At 44.9% G+C, this 23,608-nt stretch overlaps 1 protein-coding gene across 1 annotated transcript in view; it reads right to left on the minus strand.

Moving 5' to 3' along the window:
* Positions 1-23,608, minus strand: part of KLC2 (kinesin light chain 2) — an 854,727-nt gene that overhangs the window by 149,332 nt on the left and 681,787 nt on the right. The window contains exons 13-14 of the mRNA XM_069644886.1: positions 10,515-10,667; positions 9,949-10,073 (exon numbers count right to left, since the gene is read on the minus strand). Coding sequence (XP_069500987.1) covers positions 9,949-10,073; positions 10,515-10,667 — 278 coding nt within the window. The remainder of the gene's footprint in view (positions 1-9,948; positions 10,074-10,514; positions 10,668-23,608) is intronic.

The following is a 23,608-nucleotide window of genomic DNA, read 5'->3' on the forward strand; positions in this document are numbered from 1 at the left end:
TGTGTGTTTTTACTGCGGGCGCAGCCACAGTAAGGCACCCATGGCTACTCATTTTGTCAAAATGGCCCCAGTCTTCTTTTTTCGCCATTTCTTGCTGGAAAGATCCTTTGTGAGATTTACTCTGTGCCAAACCAGGTTTGGTCCCTTTGTTTGTTTCGTCTTTGGCGGGATTCACGAGTTAAGCCCTCCTCTGGCTCCAGTATGTCTGGCAGTGTCAGGAAGTGTGGGAGGTGCCCGAAACTCTCTGTGCTTAATACCCTTGGTTACAGGAATGCAACCAAAAGGTGATTGGCCGGCGTGCTGTCCGGCAAGGACAGTCACCCTGCTGTGTGGTTGACAGCTAGGCTGGAATGAATGGGAGAAACCTGCATAAAAGGCAAGGCTTTTTGGCATGGAAGGCTGAGTCGACCACTGGACGACTGGACGAAGCATTCCAAAGAAGAACTTGGAAGATTTTCTTTGACCTGCTGTAATTATACTTTTCCCTGAGAAATTTGCTTTTACACATAGAAATTGGCACTTTTTTAGCTAATATGGGCATTATGTAATCTGCAATATGGGACTATGGGTTTAGCTTCCCAAAATATGGCGGACGTCCGATCTGACGACCGGCAACAGCAACAAGGGATTTCTGTTGCCTGGGCAACCCCAGAACAACAGAAAACCACAACTCCGCGTTCCCGACGCCTGAAACTAACATTGAGAATTTTAAGGTAAGCCCTAATTTGGCCATAGCCGACCGCTATCTGTCTAAACAACCCAACGCTTTCTAAAGGCAACCCAGCATTGTTGCGCACCAAAGTATTTCTTGTACATATAATGCTTCAGCTCGCCTTCCTGAGCAGGAAACATTTCTTTGTGACTTAATTCAACAAAGCAGCCCAAACAACCCGTGTTTGATATTATATATATGTATGAAGAATAAACATTGCAGTTAGTGATAATACGAATAATGCTAATTTTGGAGAATTAGTAGATAATATAGGACTACCTAGGATAGTATTTAGAAATGGCCAACATGTACGGATGACATTAATAATAACAGCACCTAAACCCGTTCTCTCAAACTAGCGGTATCTAATAAATAACCTCTGACTTTTATTGAGCCACATCTTTTAAATGGCAAATGTCTACACATAGTTTCTCTAGGTGGGATTTAACCCAGGATTTATGCAACCATTTGACTTCTAAAGTTAACACCAAGCCATAGTGATTAGGTAAGATTCCTGTATTTCATTTGAACACACATACAAAGACACAACTGAATACCTCTCTGGCTATAGCTAATATTTGTACCAATCTAATCCGCAATATTTTTGTTTCCCCTTTTCATTGTTTCTTTATCTCTCTGAATCCTCACAACATCCAACCCTTCACCACCTCCCATTTCTCTGTGTTATTATTTTCTACATTCATATTACATGGATATGTGCTGTTACTATATGTTTTTGATGCATTACATGCTTTTTACTTGAATATTTATGTTGATTACCTTACTCCATTGTTTACAATGTAATCATTTTTCTTATTATTTACTTATGTTTTAAAATGTTTTTTGACTAGCCCTGATTCAAAAAGGCAAGGAAGTTGCCAAAACGCGTGTCTCACAAAAGGGCATATAAAATATATTCCCTCAAAATACAATTTGTTTGAAGTATTTTTTTGGCGCTGCCACCTTTGTGAAGTTGGCTTTTGCCTCCTACCAATTCAACTCCAAAGTAAGCCCGTCTGGATATCCTCTCGGTGCTAGCTGTACTTCCTATGCCTTTTGCTGGAACTGAGGTGCCAGGGAGAGGATCACCAGATTGTGACCTTTGCTCTTAAATCGCACCCAAGCGCCAGGAAGATCCTCCGGACTTCCATGAAGAAGTACTGACCAAGCCTGAGCCACCTCAACAGTGTGCTGGACCTCAGATGCGAGGAAAGTCCAGAGTGGTATCCGAGAACCACAGTGTTGCTATTTGCCATCAGACGCGAGGAGCTGAAACACTGAAGGACCGCTGAATTGAAGTTTGCCCATTGCTGCCGCTGACCTTCCCACTGCAGAGCAAGAGTCCCCAGACGTCCTCCCTCTTGTCCCCACGACTGAGGCTCATGAACAACAGAATCAGCAGCACTGTACAGGAACAGAAGCCAGCTGGAACCATTTCTTCTAACCAGAGGTACTGTAAAGTTTAAGAGAATGTACCTCTTGTTGTGTAGCTTTGGTTGCTCTCAGTTGAGACCTGTATTGGTTACCCTGCAGAGTTGCTATAGCTTTGTCCCTCGCAAGCCTCCCAGCTTGTGGCCCTTCAAGTGTTCTATTTTGCTACAAACATTCTTAAAAACATTGTGCAAGACTTTGTACCTACCTGCAAAGAAGATCTTCAGCTCCCCTAGACATTGTGTAATTAACATTGGTTGTCCTGGCTCTCTGAGAGACTCTTCTTACCTTTGACTCTGTGCTTTATCTTTTACCCAGGAAAGGGTTAAACTTATTTGCCATTGGAAGGTTTTAAAAGGTACTTACCGGTTAATGAATTATTTGTTAACCTTTGTTTTATTCCTCTCTTCTATCTTTTACACCAAACCCAGTATTGTTCTAAATGTACCAGTGATAAATCAATGTCCACAGTATCCTGGCTATTTAAGTCACCTGAGAGTGTAGGAAGTGTGTGTGTCATGCCCAATGGGTATCATCTGATTTAGAGAAACTAAGAGTGTGTTATGAAGTGTATTATAAGTACGTATATTGCTCCCTTCTAAAGAAGTCTTATATAACTGACTGTGAAATAAATTGTTTTTATTAAGAAACCTGGAGTATGTGTTTATTTGAATAACTGCTACTATGAAACTCTGTGTCACAACATTACTGCTCACATTGACCCCTCTTGAGATGAGCCTGGCTACTCAGCCACACTAGCAACATGTGTAGTTCAGACTTATACCAAAGGTTGGGTCCCTATTGCCAGGAGGTCGAGGTTATTGTAGTGCACCCAAACTGTACTGCATACACTCTTGCCTAACAGACATGCTAGGAAACATTTGTATAGGTGCGCAAATTGGTCAAGCTTGACGACAGGATGAGGGAGGCTGAGTATTTACTAAGCAGTTACAGCAGACAAAGTTGCATTGATCGGTGAAAATAGCAAAGGAAGGGTAATTCGAAAGTATAGTAGAGAGGGTATGATTTGGATTCAGTAATACAAGAAAACAAATATAGTTGCTTGCAAGGTCCATGATTAATCCAGCCAGAAGGAGAGCAATATAGCGGTGGTTCGCGACACGCAAACCAGAAGAAGCCCCACCCTGTGAGGCAAGGGGCTATAACGTTGGTGACAGAGTACAGAGAGGTGTAGTATGCAGGGGCGATAGCAGCATCACATTACTTAACTTGGAATTAAGTACTGATGCATGTGAACTTTGGACATCTTCGCCTGCTGAGGGTACAGATTACAGTTTGTAGATACAGAGTCATAGTGGTGGTATGTTCTCCAGCAAGTGTCTGGCATGGATTAACATGCTCATGAATATTCCCAGTCAAGCTGGAAATCCTCTGTAAAAAGAAAAAACAGTTTCAAGGTGTGCCCCTGGATGAGAGAATCCAGCACCCATCCTTTCGGTGGTGATCTTCCTCCACTCGCTGGCGAACCTCGTCAGCCGGGCTCCCACGGTGTGCACAAGTGGGGGCCCGACATCTTGGCCTGTGTCAGGTTTGCTTGGGTGACATCATCCTGCCCTGTGGGTGACGGCGACACTGTCCTCAGCTACCGTAGGTCTAGGAGCAGCCCCTGTAGGCTTCTTGCATGAGGAGCAGGAAGGCTGTCTGTAAGACATGGAGAAACCGTTTGATGACCTGCTCAATTTCCCTCTGGAGGAGCAAAAAGAAGACGAGCAGTGCTGCTGAAGCGTTCCAAGGCAACATGCCCCCTCTGTATCAGTTTTGATGGCATGGAGGGACTAGTCGACTGCCTTCCCAAACAGAATCTGACTGTCAAAGGGTATGTTCGGCATCTTCGCTTGAACCCCTGACGGATGTTAGTGGCCTTCATCTATCCCTGCAGACAAAGGCAGACAACATTCCCCATTTGCCAGAAACCCGTGTCAGCGATGTCCACTGCCATTGTGATTATGGCATGGTCTGATGCCACTTCCCCTTCCTGAAAGAGGGCGAGGGTTTCCATCTTCTTATCGTCAGGGAGGAACTCCAGGACTGGTCCTAGCTTGTACCACAACTCCCTGGCTAGGATCGCCAAGACCTTGGCCGCTTTGATTGTAGACGCCGCAGTGTAGATCTCTTTCTTTCCCATTACGCCCATCCTTTTTCCCTCGCTGTTCGGAGGGACTGATGACGATGAGGCCGGGTTAGCCGACCATTTCCTGCGGCCGTCGAGACCACAGAGTCCTGTGACGATTGCAACCTCAGACACTTGGGTGCGGAGTTCGGCAACCTATACTTCTTCTCCAGCCTATCTCACTTGGCTGGAGTCGTGCAAGGGTTGATTCATGAGGGCCAGGCACTTGTCCCAAATATCGTCCAGAAAAGGCACCGCCATGATCGTGTTTCTTTTGGCCTCTCACCTTTGATACAAGAAGTCCTCCTTGGTTTCCTCAGGCACCAGCAGCTCAGAGGCCCTGGCGATCATGGAGTGGAATGGTCCCACCTCGTCCGGTGGGGAAACTATGTGGAGCATTCAAATGAGGCAATTCATAGTCCGTTGGGACGACGTTGGGACGAAGTCTACGTCCTTACTCTCGGTCGTATCCGTCCCAGTACCCGTCTCCGGGCCCACAGGGGGAATTGGGGCTCGACATGGTGGAGGAGGTTGATACGGGGGCGTCAGATGACACTTCCTCTTTTTAGGCGGAAGCTGATCAGGAGCCTGGGGTACTGCGGGTGCCAGTGGTAACCTCAGCTGGTTTTCCAACACCAAGGTGTGGAAAGTCGATAGAATGTGCAAGGAAATGTCCCTCGGCTGAGAGGGTAAGGAGGGAAAACCAGGCACGGCGCTGCCGTTGTCGTCCTCGTGTACTGTATGCACAGACTCTTGATTGTCTTCATCCATAGGTTGAACAGAGACCTGGGAGGACTGTTTCAGGGCTCCCTCACCAATTCACCCCTCTTTCCTCCCTGAGAGCTCTGACCAGAGACCTGGGCCGTTACCTTTAACCACTCTGGAGTGCCTGCAGCCTTTGTCAAAGCCTCTGCAGTGGTGTCTCGTCATGGGGGCAGGGACACTTTCTGTGCTGCAGGAGCCACCCTCGTAGGATCAGCGACCGTAGCTGCTGTAGTAGTAGTAGATGTCGACAATGTCACTGAAAGAGGACTTTGTCTGTGCTGGTTTGATCCTGCTTGGGCTGCCCAGCCGTCTTCCCCTCTACTGTCCTTGATTTATCCGATTTCTCCCATAGCTTAGCCGGGGTGGACAACTTGGGACCCGCATCAGCGGTGATCCTGGTGGACTCGGACTTGCGGATCCTGGCCTTATCTTGGACCCCCACGATGGGGCGACCTCAAATTACTTGGAAGACTGCTCTTCGGACCGGCCGGTCCTGGACAAGGCATGACCCTGCACGGAGCACAGGGCAGAGTCCTTTTTCGAGTTAAGCCACGCTGCCAGCCTACTGTGCCCGTCTCATTGTTTTCTTTTAGAAACCAAGGCATACTTTACACTCTACCTCCTTATGGTTTGGGTGTAGGCAGTAGAGGCATTGTAGGTGCTCGTCTTCCACAAACACATTCCGTAGCCTGCATTTGGTGCAGGGTCTAAAGAGGGACCTTCCCTCCTTCTCCCACGTCATGGTCGGAGGGTGCGAAGTAGGCCCAAGATGGCCTCCTAGAAACTTCGATGAACCTTTGCCCTTGAGGAGCGCAGAGCTTCACCGACAATGGATCCATGTTGCCGGAAGATGAGGAAAAGAGCACACCGGTTCTTTGGAACAAAAACTGATCTTTTCGGGTTGAAAAACTCAAAGAAATGTACAAATAGCTTGTAGAGCAACTCAAGGACTCCAAACACTGAAGCATGCAGTAAAAATCTGAAGGTGGCTGCCAGAGGTGGGGCTTAGGGAGAGGATTGTCATTGGATGGGGGCAGTATGACCCAGAGGACAGTGATTGGTTTAGAGGAGGAATATAGTTTTACAAATGTAAAAATAAAGAATGAATAAAGTGAAAGTGAAACTGTTTTCTTTTTACTGAGGATTCTCAGCCTGACGACGGGGAATATTCATGAGCATGTGAATCCATGCCAGATACCATGCAGGAGAACGGTAGCCGTTTAGTGTCCACAAGTTAGGCAGATGTACTAAGAGCAAATAATGGGGCAGGTAGGTGCATATTGGTCGCCTGCTGCTGGAAGTTGTGGATTGGACCAAGTAGGATTAGGCGGCCAGCGTTGGAGGTGGTGAAGGTGTGCTGTACCTATTTTCTGCTTGTGGGCAGATCAGAGTAACGCAAATTCTCGTATGTGGCGTAAAGTATATGGGGGAGATTAAGGTAGTGAAAGTAAAGTAAAGGTGAGCAAGGGACTTAAAACAGATGCAGAGGCGTTGCTAGGGGGGCTGAGGGGGCAATAATACTAGTTTAAGCCCCGGATAGAAGCTCAGGAGCTACAGCCAAAAGGCTAGCTAGCCCCGAGTCTCGACAGTCCCGATATTAGTGTAGCCCCAGATCTTTTCCGGACCTAGCAACACCCCTGCACGGATGGTTGGTAGGTCTCAGGAGACAGAGAGGTGGGGCATGATTAGGTCAATATACAAGTGCGAGGCGCGCAAGGAGGGAATGATCTCCTCACCTTGCATAGCAGAGGTAGGAACTTCGCTAGATGCTGAATGTTGATATAGGTAGTAACAGAGACGTAACAAGCAATTGAAAGGATGGACATGTCCCCTTGCGCTGAACCCAACCGGACACTCCCTGAGCAGGAAGCTGAAAAGGAAGGCCTTGAATATCTTATCCATTGCTTTATGTCAGGCACCTAGGGAGTACTGGGCACACTTCAGATTTCATATAAACCAGGTCATGGGAGGTCCAGTCAGGTTGCACTAGCATTTCGGGTGGAGTATGTATACTGTGATGCGTATTGTTTGCCTAAATTGTCTAACGGGGAAGTATGTTTTATATCCTGCATGTCCGTTAGTAGCAAACAGGTTCAGGATATAATCGAACTCCTGACATCATGCAACTTCCATTTGCTGGCCAGAGGAATGTTCCATGTTAATAGTTGAGATAGGGGCCTGACAGGGTAAAGGATGGATGACCGGTGGCTGTCTACTGATACATATTAAAATGACCATATATAATTGCTCTAAGAAATAAACAGCCTTACATGGATTTTGTTTTGGGATTTTCAGAATTTCAAAATATGTTGATGCAGTGCTTCCACAGTGCTCTTTGTGTTAGTCATCTCTTTTGGATTCTTCAATATCAAGCTCCTAGTGCAGAGTCCTCCTTTAGACCAAACCAAAGGTTAGAGGGTAACCCTGACCATCAATCATGCATGATTCAAACTCTGGGGACCAGCCAACCAGTGCTGGCCACCACACACAAACTTTCATGGGCAAACTCATGGGGTGTGGACTACAAAGGAATTCCAGGCAGTCGGCCCTTGCAATGACGCCCAGACACCCCCACACATTCCTTTGTGAGCACCTGGCCATGCCTCACATCAGGTAAATGACATATGTGGTAATTCCAATTTTAACCCACACACACAAAAAAATAATCAGTTTACTGACTGATGGATTTTACAACAACTAGAGACTCCATTTGAGAGCCACTAGGAAGAGAAAGGCTTCATTTGTGCTAAACAGCTACAGCTCATGCTGCCACTATATTAAAGTCGACTGCTTTCGACCAGAAACATCACATCTGTCTGGGTCATATTACTGGTACCTGGGCAAGGACCCGCAAACAATCCAATTGTCATGCACTCGCCCTTTGGAACTCTGTCTCAGTATTCAATGGTCCCACAATTCTCCAATTTTTCCAATCTCTTAAAACGTGGCTTTTTCAACACCACCTGACTGAGGACTAATCCTAATGGATGTACAGACCAACACACCGGTCGTACCTCACAGTACTGCGCTACTGCTAAAAGATGCCAGCCCATACGCTGGTCAGCCACACCATGTAGAGTGCACTGCTGCTATCGAGCTAGGTCCGAGCTGCTCAAAACAATACAAATAAGCTTGACAATAAGAGTTGCATACCCAGACATGGATGGAACTCACCGGGGAAAAATTGGGAGAGCATCACATAACATGATCAAAGTGATAACCGGTCATGTAGCACAGCGAGTAGAGCGCTCGCTTTGACATTCGTGCAGATCCTACTAACGCAGGTTCGAATCCCGGCAGGGCCAAACTCAGCCTTTCATCCTTCCGAGGTGGATAAATGAGCACCACACACCGTGGGTAATAATAAGCAGCGCTCAGATACCTGAGGGTTCGTAGCGCTAAATTATTAATTATTAAAGAATTTAGTGGTCTTCTAAAGTGGGCAAAAAGTGGAATTTCTACCTTACACTTGATCACATGCATAACCTGCCATTGAGTCCCTAGCCGTCAACCTCAGGATCCAGCAAGTCTTGCCATTTTTACTGTCATGGCCCCGAGAAACCATTTACAGTGATAAGAATTTGTGATCAACATTGTTCTCAAGAACTTGGCATTGGCCGTATCCCCAAGGCACTTAATCTAATTTTAGTAGAAAGGTTTAGAAAACCCCCAATAAAATAATGAACACTGGAAATTTAAACTTACTGTAAGAGACAGTGATTCTGAAATCAGGCAACATGAAAAGGAAATGTGACCCTCTAGTAAGCTGGTATCATTTATATCTGGTGAATTGTCATTTTCAACGGGTGACCCCCACTGCCCCATTTAGATAAGCAAGTATGTGGAGGGAGGTTTGGTAGTACTAACAGTGCGCATTCCACAAGGCAGTGGGTGCCCGTCTCACAGCAAGGTAGGAGCCCCCATAAGGTTACTGCAAGGCTCAGAATAATTAAGCAGAACTGGAAGGTGGAAATTATGAAGGGAGGCAAATAGACACTATTGACGTCCTCTTTGGTCTAGTGATGAAAGATGGCATCTGTCCTGGTACACATGTGCTATTCCTTTCTGCCACCTTCCTACGGGAAGGAACTTCCTCGGCCCAAGAGGCCAAAGAAGGGTAAAAATATTTGAAATTAGGAATTACCAGGAGTTTGAGATAGGACTGGTGAACCATTCAAGCATGGCACTCTGCAACACTACGGAGCAGGTGCTCAACCTGTAAGGTAATGGCACGAGACGTCATTACACAAATTGGGCCAATATCTGTCAAACAGCTGGATGGGGAGCTGGTAGGATGGATGGGGAGGAGGAGGAGGAGGAGGGAGTAGGCTGGGGGCGGAGATATATGGCACGTTTTTCTGTTAAGGGTCATGGAAGCATCAGGGCAGACACCGTTGTAAGGTGGAAGACCATTGTATGTGTTAGCCCTTGCACTTTAGACCTTAGAGGGTCAAAGCGACACATTGGAGCATGCCTGGGCATGAGATATTTTCAGACCATGCTTGTTAGTTCATTAGTGGGGGAACTTCGAGATCAACCCCAGTGGAGTAGTGGACACATACCTTCACAGTGCTAGGACCCCAAAATAAAACAGGTTGGGCACAAAAACAAAATTCTTGCCCAGAGCGCTGTTGGAAAAAATAGGCAACATGCCTGCCTTTGCTTTCTTAGGCTCAATGAGGCAAAGGAATATGGGGTGCTGGTCCAGTCTCACAGTTGCAAAGACAGAAGGCTGAGGGCATGGGAGGCAGTCACAGATGTTGCCCTACGTCCACCCCCAATGAACGTTTTGCTATACTGGGACACTGCGGATACCATCCCATGAGTAAGGAGGGAAAGGGATAGAACAAAGGAGCAGGGAGCACAATTCTTCCCTTGAAAGGAGGAGCTTCATGAGCCAACCACCTACCCAGGATTTTTGGGTTCCTGTGGGGTGCTGCCTTGCAGTTTCTTTACCAGCATCTCACTGCTGCGACGCAGTGCATCCCGAAGCTTCCCAAACGAACCACTCCTCCGCAGGGCTCCGCTGCCATCCTATGGAAAGAAAAGAATACTTTAATAACACCCTTAATGACCTGCCCACTGCTAAACATGCGCAATGAGCAGAATCTCCAGAAGATATCACTAATGCAGAATAGAACCACCTCCTCTACCCCACCTGCTTCCATCCTGCAGGCCCCAAAACTGATAACTTGAATGGGAGCAAACAGAAATGCTTGGCCAAATTACTCAGAGGAAAAAAGAAATTGCCAGAACATTACTGCACAACCCCACACCTTGACCCCTAGGAAATCGATGTGGCTACAAGATACTACTCGGTCATCTAACTGACATGCCAGGGAACAGTAAACACAAGTCTCCTAAACTTTTGCCAGAAAGTCTAGATATCGGGCTCCTCCCAACTATCCAATAGAAGAGTATGATGTCTGAAGTTAGGGCTGCGTGTCTGGATGTGGTCAGACTCAACCTCCTTACCCCAGACCACTCCACTGCGCCCTCATCGCTGTCAGTCCCATTCTCGTACTTTACTGTGCCCCCGTTGAGGTTATCTCGGCTTTGTCGGCGCTCCGAGGGACTGCCATCTTTCAGGAGCTCCACCACACGGGTCTGATTGATGGCATCAATCCCCTGCAAAGTAAAAACAGTTGTAGACGAGTGACCCAAAGATAGATGGCAGTGAGGAGAAAAGAAAAAGAGGAATGAATGCTTATGGATAAATAAGCAAGAAGTGAGAAATGATTGAGGCCATTAAAGGAGCACTGAGAAGAGTACCATGAAAAGACAATGGTCAGAGTAGTGGGGGATTAAAAGCATTTAAAAAGGCGAGCAAAAATGATTGTGACTATTAGGGAGATTTTTGTACAACGGTCTGGTGAGGGGTGTGTAACCATCAAACAATTGTAGAACAGTGTCCCCCAACCCCCAAAAAGGAACAATGAGGCTAATGGCAGCTGTAGACGAGCAGTCCAGCGTAACCTCAGGAGGGTGCAAGGCTAGCAGGGAGATGTAACTAACCCAAATAGTCACCTCAAAAGAACACACCATATTCGTATGCTGGAACATAATTACAAGGAAGCTGCTTGGCGGTGAGGCGAGAGGCAAGAGGCAAAAGTTATTGTCTTAGCGTGAACACAAAAAAATGATTTATTATGTTTGAGAGTTGTTGTAGTCTCAAAGTGAGTGAAACCCTTTCTGAAGGAAATATCCCTTGGAATATTTAGCCTCTGGTCAATTTAGGAGTAGTCACTTTAATACCAGAATTAGTGGGTGGAGTTAACATTCAACATGGAGACTATACTACACAATGGAAAGAAAATTAAAGATCTTTCCTCGAAGGAGCACCTTTGTACTAGTCCATCTAAACTTAAAAATAAAAAACAACCCTCAGTCCTACATCTTCTTTAAAAGGGAAACGCTCCTTTTTTTCGATGTCGGCGCAACTAAATGAAGTTGACCCTTCAATTGACAGTACTGCTAAAACTAATTTCATTGATGACATTCCTGAGATGAACGCTCTATGCTTGTTGAAAGTGGCAAATGCAGATATTACACACAACCAGTTTTCAGAAAAGGAAATTATAAAAAGCGAACATTTAGTTGCAGCTGACATTCATGAAGACAAGTTTACTCCCCTACCAGATATTTCCATGCTTGCGCCTGTCATTATGGCAGATCTTGATAAACGGGTGTGTCTTTCATTAGGTCCTTCCACACTAGTTTCAACTTTTGGGAACTTCCGTGAACACGTTCACTTTCACAAGTCTAACACAAAGGACCATGCTACCTCTAGGCATGGTTTTTCACAAAGTGAACTTGAATTTATTCCTAAAGCTCCCTATATATCAACTAGCTCGCCAACAGCAAAGCAGGAGAACAAAGCTAAATCTCTGTCCGATAAATCAGTCTCTGCAAACATGAATACTTCTGCTCCGGTATTTAACATATCTCATTCTCCTGAGATACACTTGGCCCCGGTAAGGAAGCTTTCAGAGTCATTAGAGAAAGAAATACATGACTTCCCAGTAATCACCAGAATTCTAAACCTCCTCGATAGGGGCCACAAATTCTCTCACGTGCTCTTACAGGACATAACAAATAGTATCATTCTCAACACAGATAAACTAACAAAGGCCTGTCATAAATTTCATTTAGATGCCCTGTAAGAGCTGCTTTGTTAGTAAAACGTGAGTTCCCTAATCTTGATATAAATATGAGAAGATCGAATAAAGGTACTCAAACATTAGATGACCCCCTTCTCTCTAATAGAACGCCCACCTTATTTGCACAAATACTGAAGAAACCGTTAAACTCATGCAATAACGGTGCTATTGGTGAACCCATTGATATATTTGAAGTAGCAAAACTACAACATGACCGATTGCTGCAGATTGAACAATTTCTGTACAAAACAAATCCAAAGATGCATTTCCCAGAGATACAACAGTCAGCTCAGATACTCGAGTCAGAGGTAAACCGGAAGGATTTATCTCCCGATAGTCCCTCCGCCATCACCGATATTAAAGAAGAAAAGGAGTTGGAAGTAATCTGCGAAGAAGAGGATACGACAACAGCCTCCTCAGAAGGCTTTTACCATCTATCTAGAAGAGCCACAAAAATCATCAAAAGGCACCACTAAAAAGAAGGCACAAAAAGAGAGGTATGTCTACTGGAGAGCATGCCAGAAAGAATAAAAATACAGGTCGCCTTGCTATGATGAAGCAACAGAAACAGAAGCCTGGGTCAATTTCAGAAGACCATGCTCTAAATTTGAGCCAATTGAATGAAGAAAGTAAAAAAGTGCTGCAGATAACCCCTCCGAACAATGGCCACACAAATATTGGCCAGTTAGCAAGCACAAATAAAGGCCAAACAAATAGCTTAGGAGGCCGGGGCTCACCAAATGCGATGGTAAAAACTCAGTTTATGGCTTTACCATGCCTAAATACTGCAAACCTAACACAGGCAAATATGATTTCATATTTCCCGGAGATAATGAATAAGAAAAATGGAAAATCCCTGAAATCAGAGAGACAGGCTGAAGGGAAATATCCCATCATAAAGAGTTTTACTCCGAAAATGTCTGATGAGAAATTGGCTATATATTTTGCGCCCAAAGAAAGACCTACTAAAATTTCCACACATGTTCAAATATGTATTGAAACTATGTGTTCCCCACGTGCATCTCTACCTCATAAATTCCCAGTAGCTTCGAATAATGCCGAATCTAAAAGATCATTTGGACGAGTTATCCCATGCACTCTGTCCAGCTAATAATGGACTTCCTGTAGCTATCAACTCAGAGGAAGCTAGATAACTTCCAAATGGGTCCTTAGTGAACTCAGACTCTAAATCTCCATCAGGAACAGTGTTATTGCCTGGAGGAGAGTCCTTGTCTAATGAAAAAACGCGAAAAAATGTTAGGAAATGAGGGAGCATTTCAACCATTAGCCATCTCCGATTCAATACGTTTGTCCTTTAACAACATACCTTTCAAAATGAAAGCCACTATTGGCTGGAAGAGTGACTCAAATATAAATGGGAGGGAACGCATTAATCGTTCATTCTTAATGAAGTCCCTCTTTAAGATTCCATGGCTCCGTAGCCTAGTCTCCAATGATATCGAATCTATTCGGCTTTCGAATCAAAAAAATAATCGTATGTTAGCAACAATGCTCTCCAATTATTTCAAAGCTACTTTGGGAGCACAAAACAGATTTAATCATGTTGTGCCTTGAAATGTTTGCCTTTCCATTGACAGAAGAGGCCATGGCTTTTCCTGAATTTCAACCATCCTCTTTGGCATCATCAGATAACATTTCTCAGCAGGCATTTACTAATACCGATACATCTAAACAGATTATGGAACAATTCGCCTCTCTCACTTCTGCGCTAAATGGCCTCACATGGTTAGAGCCTCTTATCAAAGCAGCGTCTACTATAATTCCATCTCAAGCATCCTCATAATTGAATGAGCTAAAGATCATTACATGAAACTGTTGTGGTTTCATTAACCTTAATAAATGGCTGCTGATAGCTAAAATAGATTCTCTTCCACACATTTTTCTGATTCAAGAAACCATTTCTATGACATATTTGCATTTTGGTAGATATACTTCCTTTGTTCCCTGTGCAACACGTAGAGAAGGAGGTAGACCCACTGGGGGACTGGCTATTTTCATTAATAATAATCTAAACTTCACTGTTAATAAGATTTATAAATCTGATTTATATCTCCTGGTAGATATGAAAGTAGATTTATTACACATCTTTAATGTCTTTTTAATTTCCTTGTATTGGAATCCCTCTCTCATGACAATCCTTCAAGCTTGTGAATTACTTGAGAGGCCTTTAAACACACACCCCATGCAGAAATTCAAGTGCTAAAACTCAGGCACAGAACTATGTAACGCTTTCGACACAAAAAGGAAAACTGTGGATGCAGTTTCTAAAAGGATCAGATATGTATACTGTACAACCGGATGTTAGACATGATACTTTTACTTGGAAAAGAGGGCTACATTCATAATGAATGGACTATTTGGTAGCCTCCAAGATGTTGTCTGGAATGCTATCTCTTTCGAGGACACTAGATCCAGACTTGGGTGATCATCTGATGATCATGTCTTCGATGGCTGGTCAGTTAAAAAAAACTAAAGCTTTATCCCACCCTTGCGCTCTTTCAGATTGATAGACAAAGGCTTTCTATCAACTGGAATTAACATTACATGCAGAAAACCTTTGTTTCTCGTTAATCGCGACTTATGGAAGCGCTGCAGCAAATGCCCTGATGAGGATGAATGTATCCTACAATGGAATACAAGGATGATTGCGAATCACCTTCTCACAATTGCCTCATTACAAAAATCTATTGAGCCTGTAAATAACCCTGCTTCACAGCTATCCCGGGAGATTATTCAGCTTAAAAAAAGGAAAAACTTCGAACTGAGAAAAGCAAGGAAGTCCATTTTACTCTTCGATGCAAATTTATATTTGTATAAAAAAAAAACCACACAGTTCAAATATAAGAATGATATTATGAGAACACAAGCCTTAATCTCACTAAAACATAATCAGTATATGGTGGAGAAGTTATGTAATTGTAAAACTAAAGATATATGGAAACTTCTCAGAACAACTGACAAAGCTCTGAATTTAGAACTTGATTCTGCGATCGATGGAATATCATGGACTTCGTTCTTTCTCCATAAATATGTTCTTCCTGCAGTGTTCAGTTCTTTTGAAAGACCTCCAGAATGCTGTAATATTCCAGATAGATGTCCTTGGGGAATTAACGACATACTACTAGCAATTTATAAATTAACAGGCTCCAAATGTGCCGGGCCTGATGGCTTGCCCCCTTGTGTTATCAAAGATGACCCACATTTTTGGGCAAAAATACACTTGGAGATATTTCAATCAATTTTCAGAAATAAAATGATTCCTTCTTCTTGGCTTACCTCCATCATCATTCCCTTGCACAAAAAGGGACCCATCAACAACCCTAATAATTTCAGACCCATAGCTTTAATAGCTGTGGCAGCTAAAATATTTGCTGACTTGATTCTACAATTGTCAGGTATAATTTAAACGACTTGCATAGATCTCTGCGTCAATTGGGTACATTATTAAAGCCAGTTTCTGTAGCATTGATATTGACTGTATCCTTAATCCAGTCACTAAACTGGCATCGTCCAATGCAGATATCCTCCTCCTGGCAACCACCAGTGCAAGTCTAACAAATACTGTATTCAGGGTTTTCTCTTTTACAAATAATCCAAGGAAACATCTAGCATTGCTTTATCATCTTGCATACCCATACATTCCAGAAAGTAAGCAATGTGCTTTCTGCGTCAATAACTGTCCTAGCTGGTTGGGGGAACCTTGGCCAATAACGTTTAGTGTTGACTCTTATTCTATGGTATTGTAGAGCTGTTCAATGCATTTTATGGTAGAGCTGTTCAATACATCTTAAGAAAGAACTCCACCATTGCTGCTTTCATTCCATAGACATCAATGGGACACTGAACTTGTTGCTATTGTTTTTAACATGTTCATATTTTGGAGGCTAGCTAAGCCAAGTCCACTGGCCTTGCTAAGCTCATCTGTTTTTCGCAACACAGACCAGTCTTTATGGCTTTCAGTGCAGGAGAATTTGGTTTATTTATTCGGCACATATTACCTTACAGTGAAGTGCAGTAGGAACACTGTATATCCCTATAGCTTTGCTTTTTGTAACTCTGTGGTTACTAACTTGATCTGTACAAGACGGGATGGTGGCAGCAAACTTTTTATTGCTGCTTTCTTATGTACTTATGCATAATACTGTTCAGAGTACCAAATACTGTAAAACGGCCATGCCAAAAGATTTTCGTCTGATCTTTGGCTATCTTGTACTTTGGCCATCTTTCTGCCATTTCAGGGCCAGATATTGCATGCATGTTAAGACCTTTCCTTAGGAAAACTCAGGCGTTTGTGATCAAAGTTGGGGGGACGGTGTGTGTGTGAGTGAGTGAGTGTGGAGGCTGCCACTGTCTCATCCCAGTCCACATCCATGGATCCATCGTGTGTCTCTTGCTGGGCAAATGTGTTGGCCTGAGCCTGCTATGACTGGACTGCCCCTGCCAATTTGGTGCATATCTTTACGATTGGTGGCCTTGGGGTAACTATAATTGAATCTTGTATAAAAGGGTGACTTTTGCGGCCATTCGCTAGAATCGTGTCCTTTGTTGGTGCTGCTGAAAAGGTGCCAAAACCGCTGACTGCCCAGAGAAGCCGAAGAAATCCATGCCAGAGCAACTACCAACTAAGCAGGCCTTTGAAAAGTATCTGTAAGTAACCCTAGGAGTGTTGATTAAGTGATATGGATATTTTATGACAATCTTTCTCTAATATTGTGTCTTTAAAATTGTGTTACTGCCATTAATAGACTAACTGAAATTGTATTTTAAACTGCCTGTTCTGTCAGACGCTGTATACACATTTCAGTAGGTATGATGACTATTGGCAGGAGGTTGACCCAGAGTACTCTATTGAGCTGCAGATTGTTTTTTCCATTTCTTATCCTGTCTGCTATTAGATAAGCGACACACCAGCGATACCTAGCACTAGTGCGACACAGGTAGCTGTAGATAGACCTTCACGCTATCCTTGGATCCTCTTGAGTAGCTCAATATTTGGGGCACCTCCTGCTTTTCCATTTTTGGAAGGGTGTGAAAATTGTTGCAAGTGTCGATAATTGGTGTGTTGTTCAAGTAAACAACAATTGTTTTTGTCAGGATGATTTGCCATACACTTTGATCAAAAGAAATAGTATGTTACAACTCCTGCAGCAAGAACAAGTTCAAGCTTTGTTGTCTTCAAGTAAACACAACAATTCTACGTCAAGAACAGAGGCTCACATTATGCTTCTCTTTCTTTTATTTTAACATATGAAAGAAGCACAGCAGCAAGTATTTTGTGCACCTGACTGCAAGCACATAATATGCATAACCAAGGTGCAGTAAAATATCAACAAAAAATATGAAAGTACAAACAAAAAACAAAGTTCAGTCTATAACTGTCTGTTAAGGAAGAAAAAACTCCATTTCCCAGCAGACACACCATAGTTCACCAAAGGTCACCAACATGTGACACAAGTCCACCAATAGGTACACAGCTGCCCTCAAACAGTCCTGAACATGATGTAACTTCCTCTTTCTTTGCTGCTCACAGCAAGGAGATAGGTACATTCATGGTCTAAGACTGTTATTTACTTTTTTTTATATATTTCTGCTTATGTAAACTGTATTTGAATGCTTTTCATTGTTAAATTTCTTGCAGTTTCCTAACAAGATCGTCACGTTACCTTTGAAGCCTTGGAGGCGTTTCGCCTGAGGTACGCCTTTCGCGTCCCTTTCGGCTCCCGTTGAATGTCTGCGACGCCAGCTGTTTCCTGCTGGCGTCGGAGAAAGTAACGAAATTCCGAAAGCTATTTGTTTTGTTATACGGCGGTTAGGCGTTCCATTTATTGTGTGTTTCAAGGATCTGCCTCAGCAGACCCTCGCGTAGCATTCCGCTTGCTTCCCTAACCCGGCGCGAATCTCCAGAGGCTCGGGGAAGCAGTTTTGGTCTTCTTCGTGGCCGCGGTGCCATCCGCGACCACCAGGGGGACCTTTAGAAATCGCCAGTCCTTTTCTCTGTTTTCTGGCACTCGCAAATGCATTTCCGTTAGATTTCACTGCAGATTTGCGTTCGCGAGAGTCAGAAGCTATGCCAGTCTCTCTCAATTGTTTTACCAAAAAAAAAAAAAGACTTTAAAAAGAAGAGAAAGTAGAAAAGAGGATTAATAACAGGACAGCACAAGTAGTCTGAGAACTGGGATCAGTCACATATAGTCCTGTTACAGTGGGCTAGAGGGAAGGCGTCCTGTGCCCCCAGAGAAAGAAAAAAAGAAAAAAAGGTAAAGAGAATTAAAAAAAATAAAAAATAAAGAAGAGTGTGAAAGGTGCTATATAAGTTTAAGTTATGGCAGCTCAGTACTCCCCTCAGGCAGACCAGGATTGGTCTGAGTATGAGGAGGATACTTACCAGAACGATGCAGTGGCAATGGCAAACAGCCTAAAAAAGGTACTGGGATACTCGGTGGAGACCAGCATCAAGAAGGCCGTATCAGAGATGCTCCTACCAATTCAGCAGCACCTGGACAGCATGAAGAGCACCTACAAGAGACCGCCCTGCCAGGGAGGAAAAAGACACAAAAGAGAAAGCACCTGTTAGATGGGGGATGTATTCTGGCTCGTAAGAGTACAAACTCTCAGACCCCCACTGAACCAGCCAGAACCTGCCACTGCTGCCGTTTCGGACGCCTTCTCCAGGCTGAAAAAGGCCTTTCTAAACAGGAAGGAAACCCCTTTCCTCGATGGATCCTCTTACCCCGAGGAAGACAACAGGGGTACTAGACCCTCGAGCCCAGAGGGATAGACACAGGGCACCGACAACGATTAAGGCAAAGGAGTATATGATATTGACTACCAGTCTCCCACCTCCTCAGATGAGGATGTTCAGACATCGGGTCACAACCCTCAACTTCGGGGATTGCGACAGCCCCCATCCCCAAGAAATCAACCAGAGAAAAATCTCCTTCTAGAGGGATGTTTACGCCAGAGGATATAGTGCATCCAAGATCTACTGACTGGGAACTGTCGTCGAGAACAATGGAGTATATCAAAGCCAGGCTGCGTAAGCCTCTGGATAAAGAGGTCAGAGCCAGACTCGGAGCAGAATGTCCTCGCCCTGAGGTTCCAGGGAGGGTGGCTTTAACTCCGAAGCTAGACTCCAAGATGATCACTTTCCTGAGCAAAAATGTAAAAATCCAAGAAAGGGTATTGACCGTGCCTGGAGGTCCTGCCAGGACAGGGTCCTGGACGTCACCGGTCCTCTGGCGAAAATGATGGACCTAGCTGAAGCTGCCATCAACACAGGCGACCCCATTGACCCATTAATTCTATCAGGTTGGGCTCAAAGAGCAATTTGTATGCTGGGAAACGCCAGCGGCGCCATATCAGCCGAACGCCGGAAAGGCATTTTGTTCAAGATTGACGCTAAACTCCGGGAACTAGCGGACACCGAGTCGGGTGCCGCAGCCCAAGGTGTGCTTTCCGGCGATACCTTTATGAAGGAGATGTCAAAATTTGTTGGTACTTTTACAGCCTTGGATAAGGCTCAAGCCTCCATCAAAATAGTTTTTTCATCAACATTTTTTTCCAGGGCCGGACGAGTTCGCTCTTTGGGCCGATTCTCCTTTGATAGAAGAGCTCAACAGCCCAAAGCCCAACACAATGCCTGGCAAGACCGCTCAGACACATTCTTTCCTTCGAGAGGGCGAGGAAGAGGATGCGGTTGGAGAAGTCACCAGATATCCAGCCCAGAAACAACCCACAGGTCAGTGTAATTATAACAGCACCAGCGCCGCAAGCCCCCGTAGGAGGGAGACTAGCTCTCTCTGTGCATGCATGGGACTCCTTATCAGGAGATGCTTGGGTCAGGGATGCAGCTTGCGGTCTGCGCCTAGAATTCTTTGCGCAACCCTTTCAAGCCTGTCACCCCACCCCGATAGTAATGTCCATAGCGGACGAGGTAGCGTTGGTCAGTGAAATATAAAGCTTATACCTGGAACAGGCAATTCGTCCCTGCTCAAGCCAGGGCGGCTTCTACAGCCCCATATTTCTAGTCCGCAGGAAGCAGAAAGTGCGCCCAGTGATAAATCTAAGGGCTCTCAACGATTTCATTGTCTACCGACATTTCATGATGGAGGGCATACACATGCTCAGGACATCTTGAGAGCAAACGATTGGTTTATGCGTCTAGACCTGAAGGACGCTTACCTCGCGGTGCCCATACATCAGGCCCATGTAAGCTATATGAGGTTTTCATGGAAACATCGAGACAGGGAATTTCTGAGTTTACCGTTCAGGATCTCTTCAGCACCTTGGGCTTTTACCAAGCTTCTAAAGCACGTAGTGGCTCATCTGAGAGAGAAAGGCGTCAAGCTAATAATCTACCTGCACAACATTATTTGCATGGCGCAATCTCAAGCACTGGTAGAAGAGCAGACCAGGCTGGCCATAGACCTACTACAAAGTCTAGGCTTCCTTATAAACTGGGAGAAATTGATCCTTTGTCCATCCACGAATCTAGAGCTTCTAAGGTTCGTAGTGGATACCCAGGTCTCTCAGCTTCGTCTCCCGGCAGACAAGATACACTCCACCCAACGGGAGATTCGCAGACTCCTACAAAGGAACTTCATATCTCTTCGAGAACTAGCAAGAGTAATAGGTCTCCTATCCTCTTCCATCCAGGCAATATTTCCCGGTCCTCTTCACTACCGAGAACTACAGAGGCTGAAAGGTCAACATTTAAGGCGGAGCCTCTCTTACTCTCAGTGTCTGACACTGAACGGAGCTCAACTGGTGGCTCACTCACATGGAAGCCTGGAATGGCAGAGCCTTCTTCGGATCCACCCTCAGATATTGTATTTGAGTTTGATGCCAGTCGCTCCGGTTGGGGCCACAGTTGGAACTTGGTCTCCCCAAGAACTGCAAATGCATATAAACTGCCTAGAGCTCCTTATGGGTTCTTTCACGGTCCACAACAGAGAGAGTTGTTGTATCTTGCTGAAGATGGATCACATTTCCGCAGTAAGATACATCAATCATCTCGGTGGCACGAGATCACAATCTCTGTCAGAACCTGCCAAGGACTTTTGGCATTTCTGTCTAGAACACCAGATCTCCGTCACAGCGGAGTATCTCCCAGGTCTCACGAACGTGGTAGCGGATTGGCCCTCCTGCCATTTGGTCAATTACAGCGACTGGAGGCTCAACAGAGACATCTTCCTTTGCCTCCAACAAGTTAGGGCCCTATGTCCAAGGATCTCTTTGCCTCCTGACTCAACACTCAGTTACCAGTGTTTTATAGCTGGAGACCAGATCCAGCAGCGACTGCGACGGACACGTTCCTGCAGCACTGGACAGAGGGGATCCACTATGCCCCCCCCCCATTTACCATTATAGCAAGGACCCTGGCGAAGACCCGTCAGAAGCGAACAGAGCTGGTCCTCATAGCCCCAGTCTGGACCTCTCAGACCTGGTATCCAGTTCTTCTGTAACTTTCCACAGATTCTCCAATCCTTATACCCCACTTTTCAGATCTCCTACTGGATCCGTCAGGTCAACGTCACCCCCTTCTCCTCAGTGGGTCATTGATCCTAGCAGCCTGGAGGATTTCAGGTCAAGTTGGAGAGCTCCAGGTATGTCCCTCAAGGCCGTCAGCCTCATCGAGGAGAGCTGGGCCCCTGATACCCTCAGACGGTACTCGAACTCTTGGAGCGCCTGGAGGTCCTGGTGATAAGATCGATGGTTTTATCCAGGTTCAGAGCCTACAGAGAGAATCCTCAATTTTTTAGCCTCATTGGTTGAGAGGGGTCTCGCGTACAGGACAGTCAAAGCTTACCGCTCGGCAATTTCCCAAGCCACAACCTCATTCAGGGAGTCCCAGTGGGAGAACACCACCTCGTTTGCAGATTACTCAAGGGCATTAGGCTTACGGTGCCGCCTCCGCCTGCTATAACAAGCTGTGGGACGTCAATAAGGTACTCAATCTTTTTCTTTCATGGCCACCTAATGAGGAGTTATCACGTACCGCTCTCTCCGCCAAGCCGACTACGCTGCTCTGCTTGGTCTCCTGCAGGAGGGTTTCGGATGTCAGAGCTCTCGACCTAGCAGGCAGGACATTTTCTCCTGACGGTATAGTGTTTCACATACACAGGAGGACTAAATGCAACTCTAGGGTGATATCTTACCCCGCCTTTAGAGAGCAGCCCAAGCTTTGCCTGATCAGATGTTTGGAAGTCTATGAAGAGTTAACAGCTCCTCTTAGAAGCTCTCCGAATGGGCAATTATTGATAGCCTTACATAAGCCTCACAAAGCGGTTTCCGTCCCAACATTGGCACGCTGGGTGCGTTGGACTCTGACACAAGCAGGAATAGATACTGTGCACTTCGGCGCTCACTCCGTGAGAGGGACCATGGCCTCCAAAGACTTTCAAGTCAGAGTCCGTTTAGAGGACATCATGAAGATGGCCAACTGGGCAGGTGAGTTGATTTTTAAGCAATTCTACCTGAAACCGGTAGAACAGCCTGCTTCGATTGTGGTAAGTAAGCTTTAAACAAGCATAATGTGAGCCTCTGGTCTCGACATTGAGTTTTTTCTTCCTTCAGAGACAGTTATATTCTGAACTTTGGTTTTTGTTGGTACTTTCATATTTTTTGTTGATATTTTACTGCACCTTGGTTATGCATATTATGTGCCCGCAGTCAGGTGCACAAAATACTTGCTGCTGAGCTTCTTTCATATGTTAAAATAAAAGAAAGAAGCATAATGCTCGCCTCTGTGTCTTTAATAGAATTAAGACTTTCTAGTAAGTTATTATGGAAAATCTTTATTGTTTTTCTCAGGATTACTAAGCAGATACAATCATCAGAAATACGATTACGCTGAGTAATGTATGTCTTCTGATGCTTGTGAATCTGTTTAGAATCACATGCTCTGCATAGGCTAGCAAGCAGTAGCAGGAGATGATGGTGGTGGGATGTGTGAAGGAACAGTAGCAATAAGATGTCTTAGCACTGCTTGTCCCACATGAGAATCAGACTTAGTGTGTGTGTCTAAGCAGTAGTGTTGGGTGAATGTATGACCAGAACTCCAAGTTGCTGCTTTGCAAATAGAATCTAGAGGAACATTTGCAATTAATGCTATAGTAGCCTCTGTGCCCCAAGTAGAGTGAGCTCTAGGTGTAAAGGGTAAGTCTCTCTTGGCAAGAGAGTAACAGTGTGATGCATTTAACAATCCATTTGGAAATAGACGATTCAGAGACAGGATCCCCTTCTCTACCAGCTGCCACAGAGACAAAGAATTGTCTTGTCCTTCTCAGAGGTTTCATCTTTTTAAGGCAATATACGACCGCTCTCCTAACATCTAGTGTATGGAGGCTTCTTTCAGCTGAGTTTGTGGGGTTCTGAAAGAAAGTAGGA

This window comes from Ambystoma mexicanum, chromosome 2p (genome assembly GCF_040938575.1).
Source record: "Ambystoma mexicanum isolate Mex_15411 chromosome 2p, UKY_AmexF1_1, whole genome shotgun sequence".
NCBI lineage: Eukaryota > Metazoa > Chordata > Amphibia > Caudata > Ambystomatidae > Ambystoma > Ambystoma mexicanum.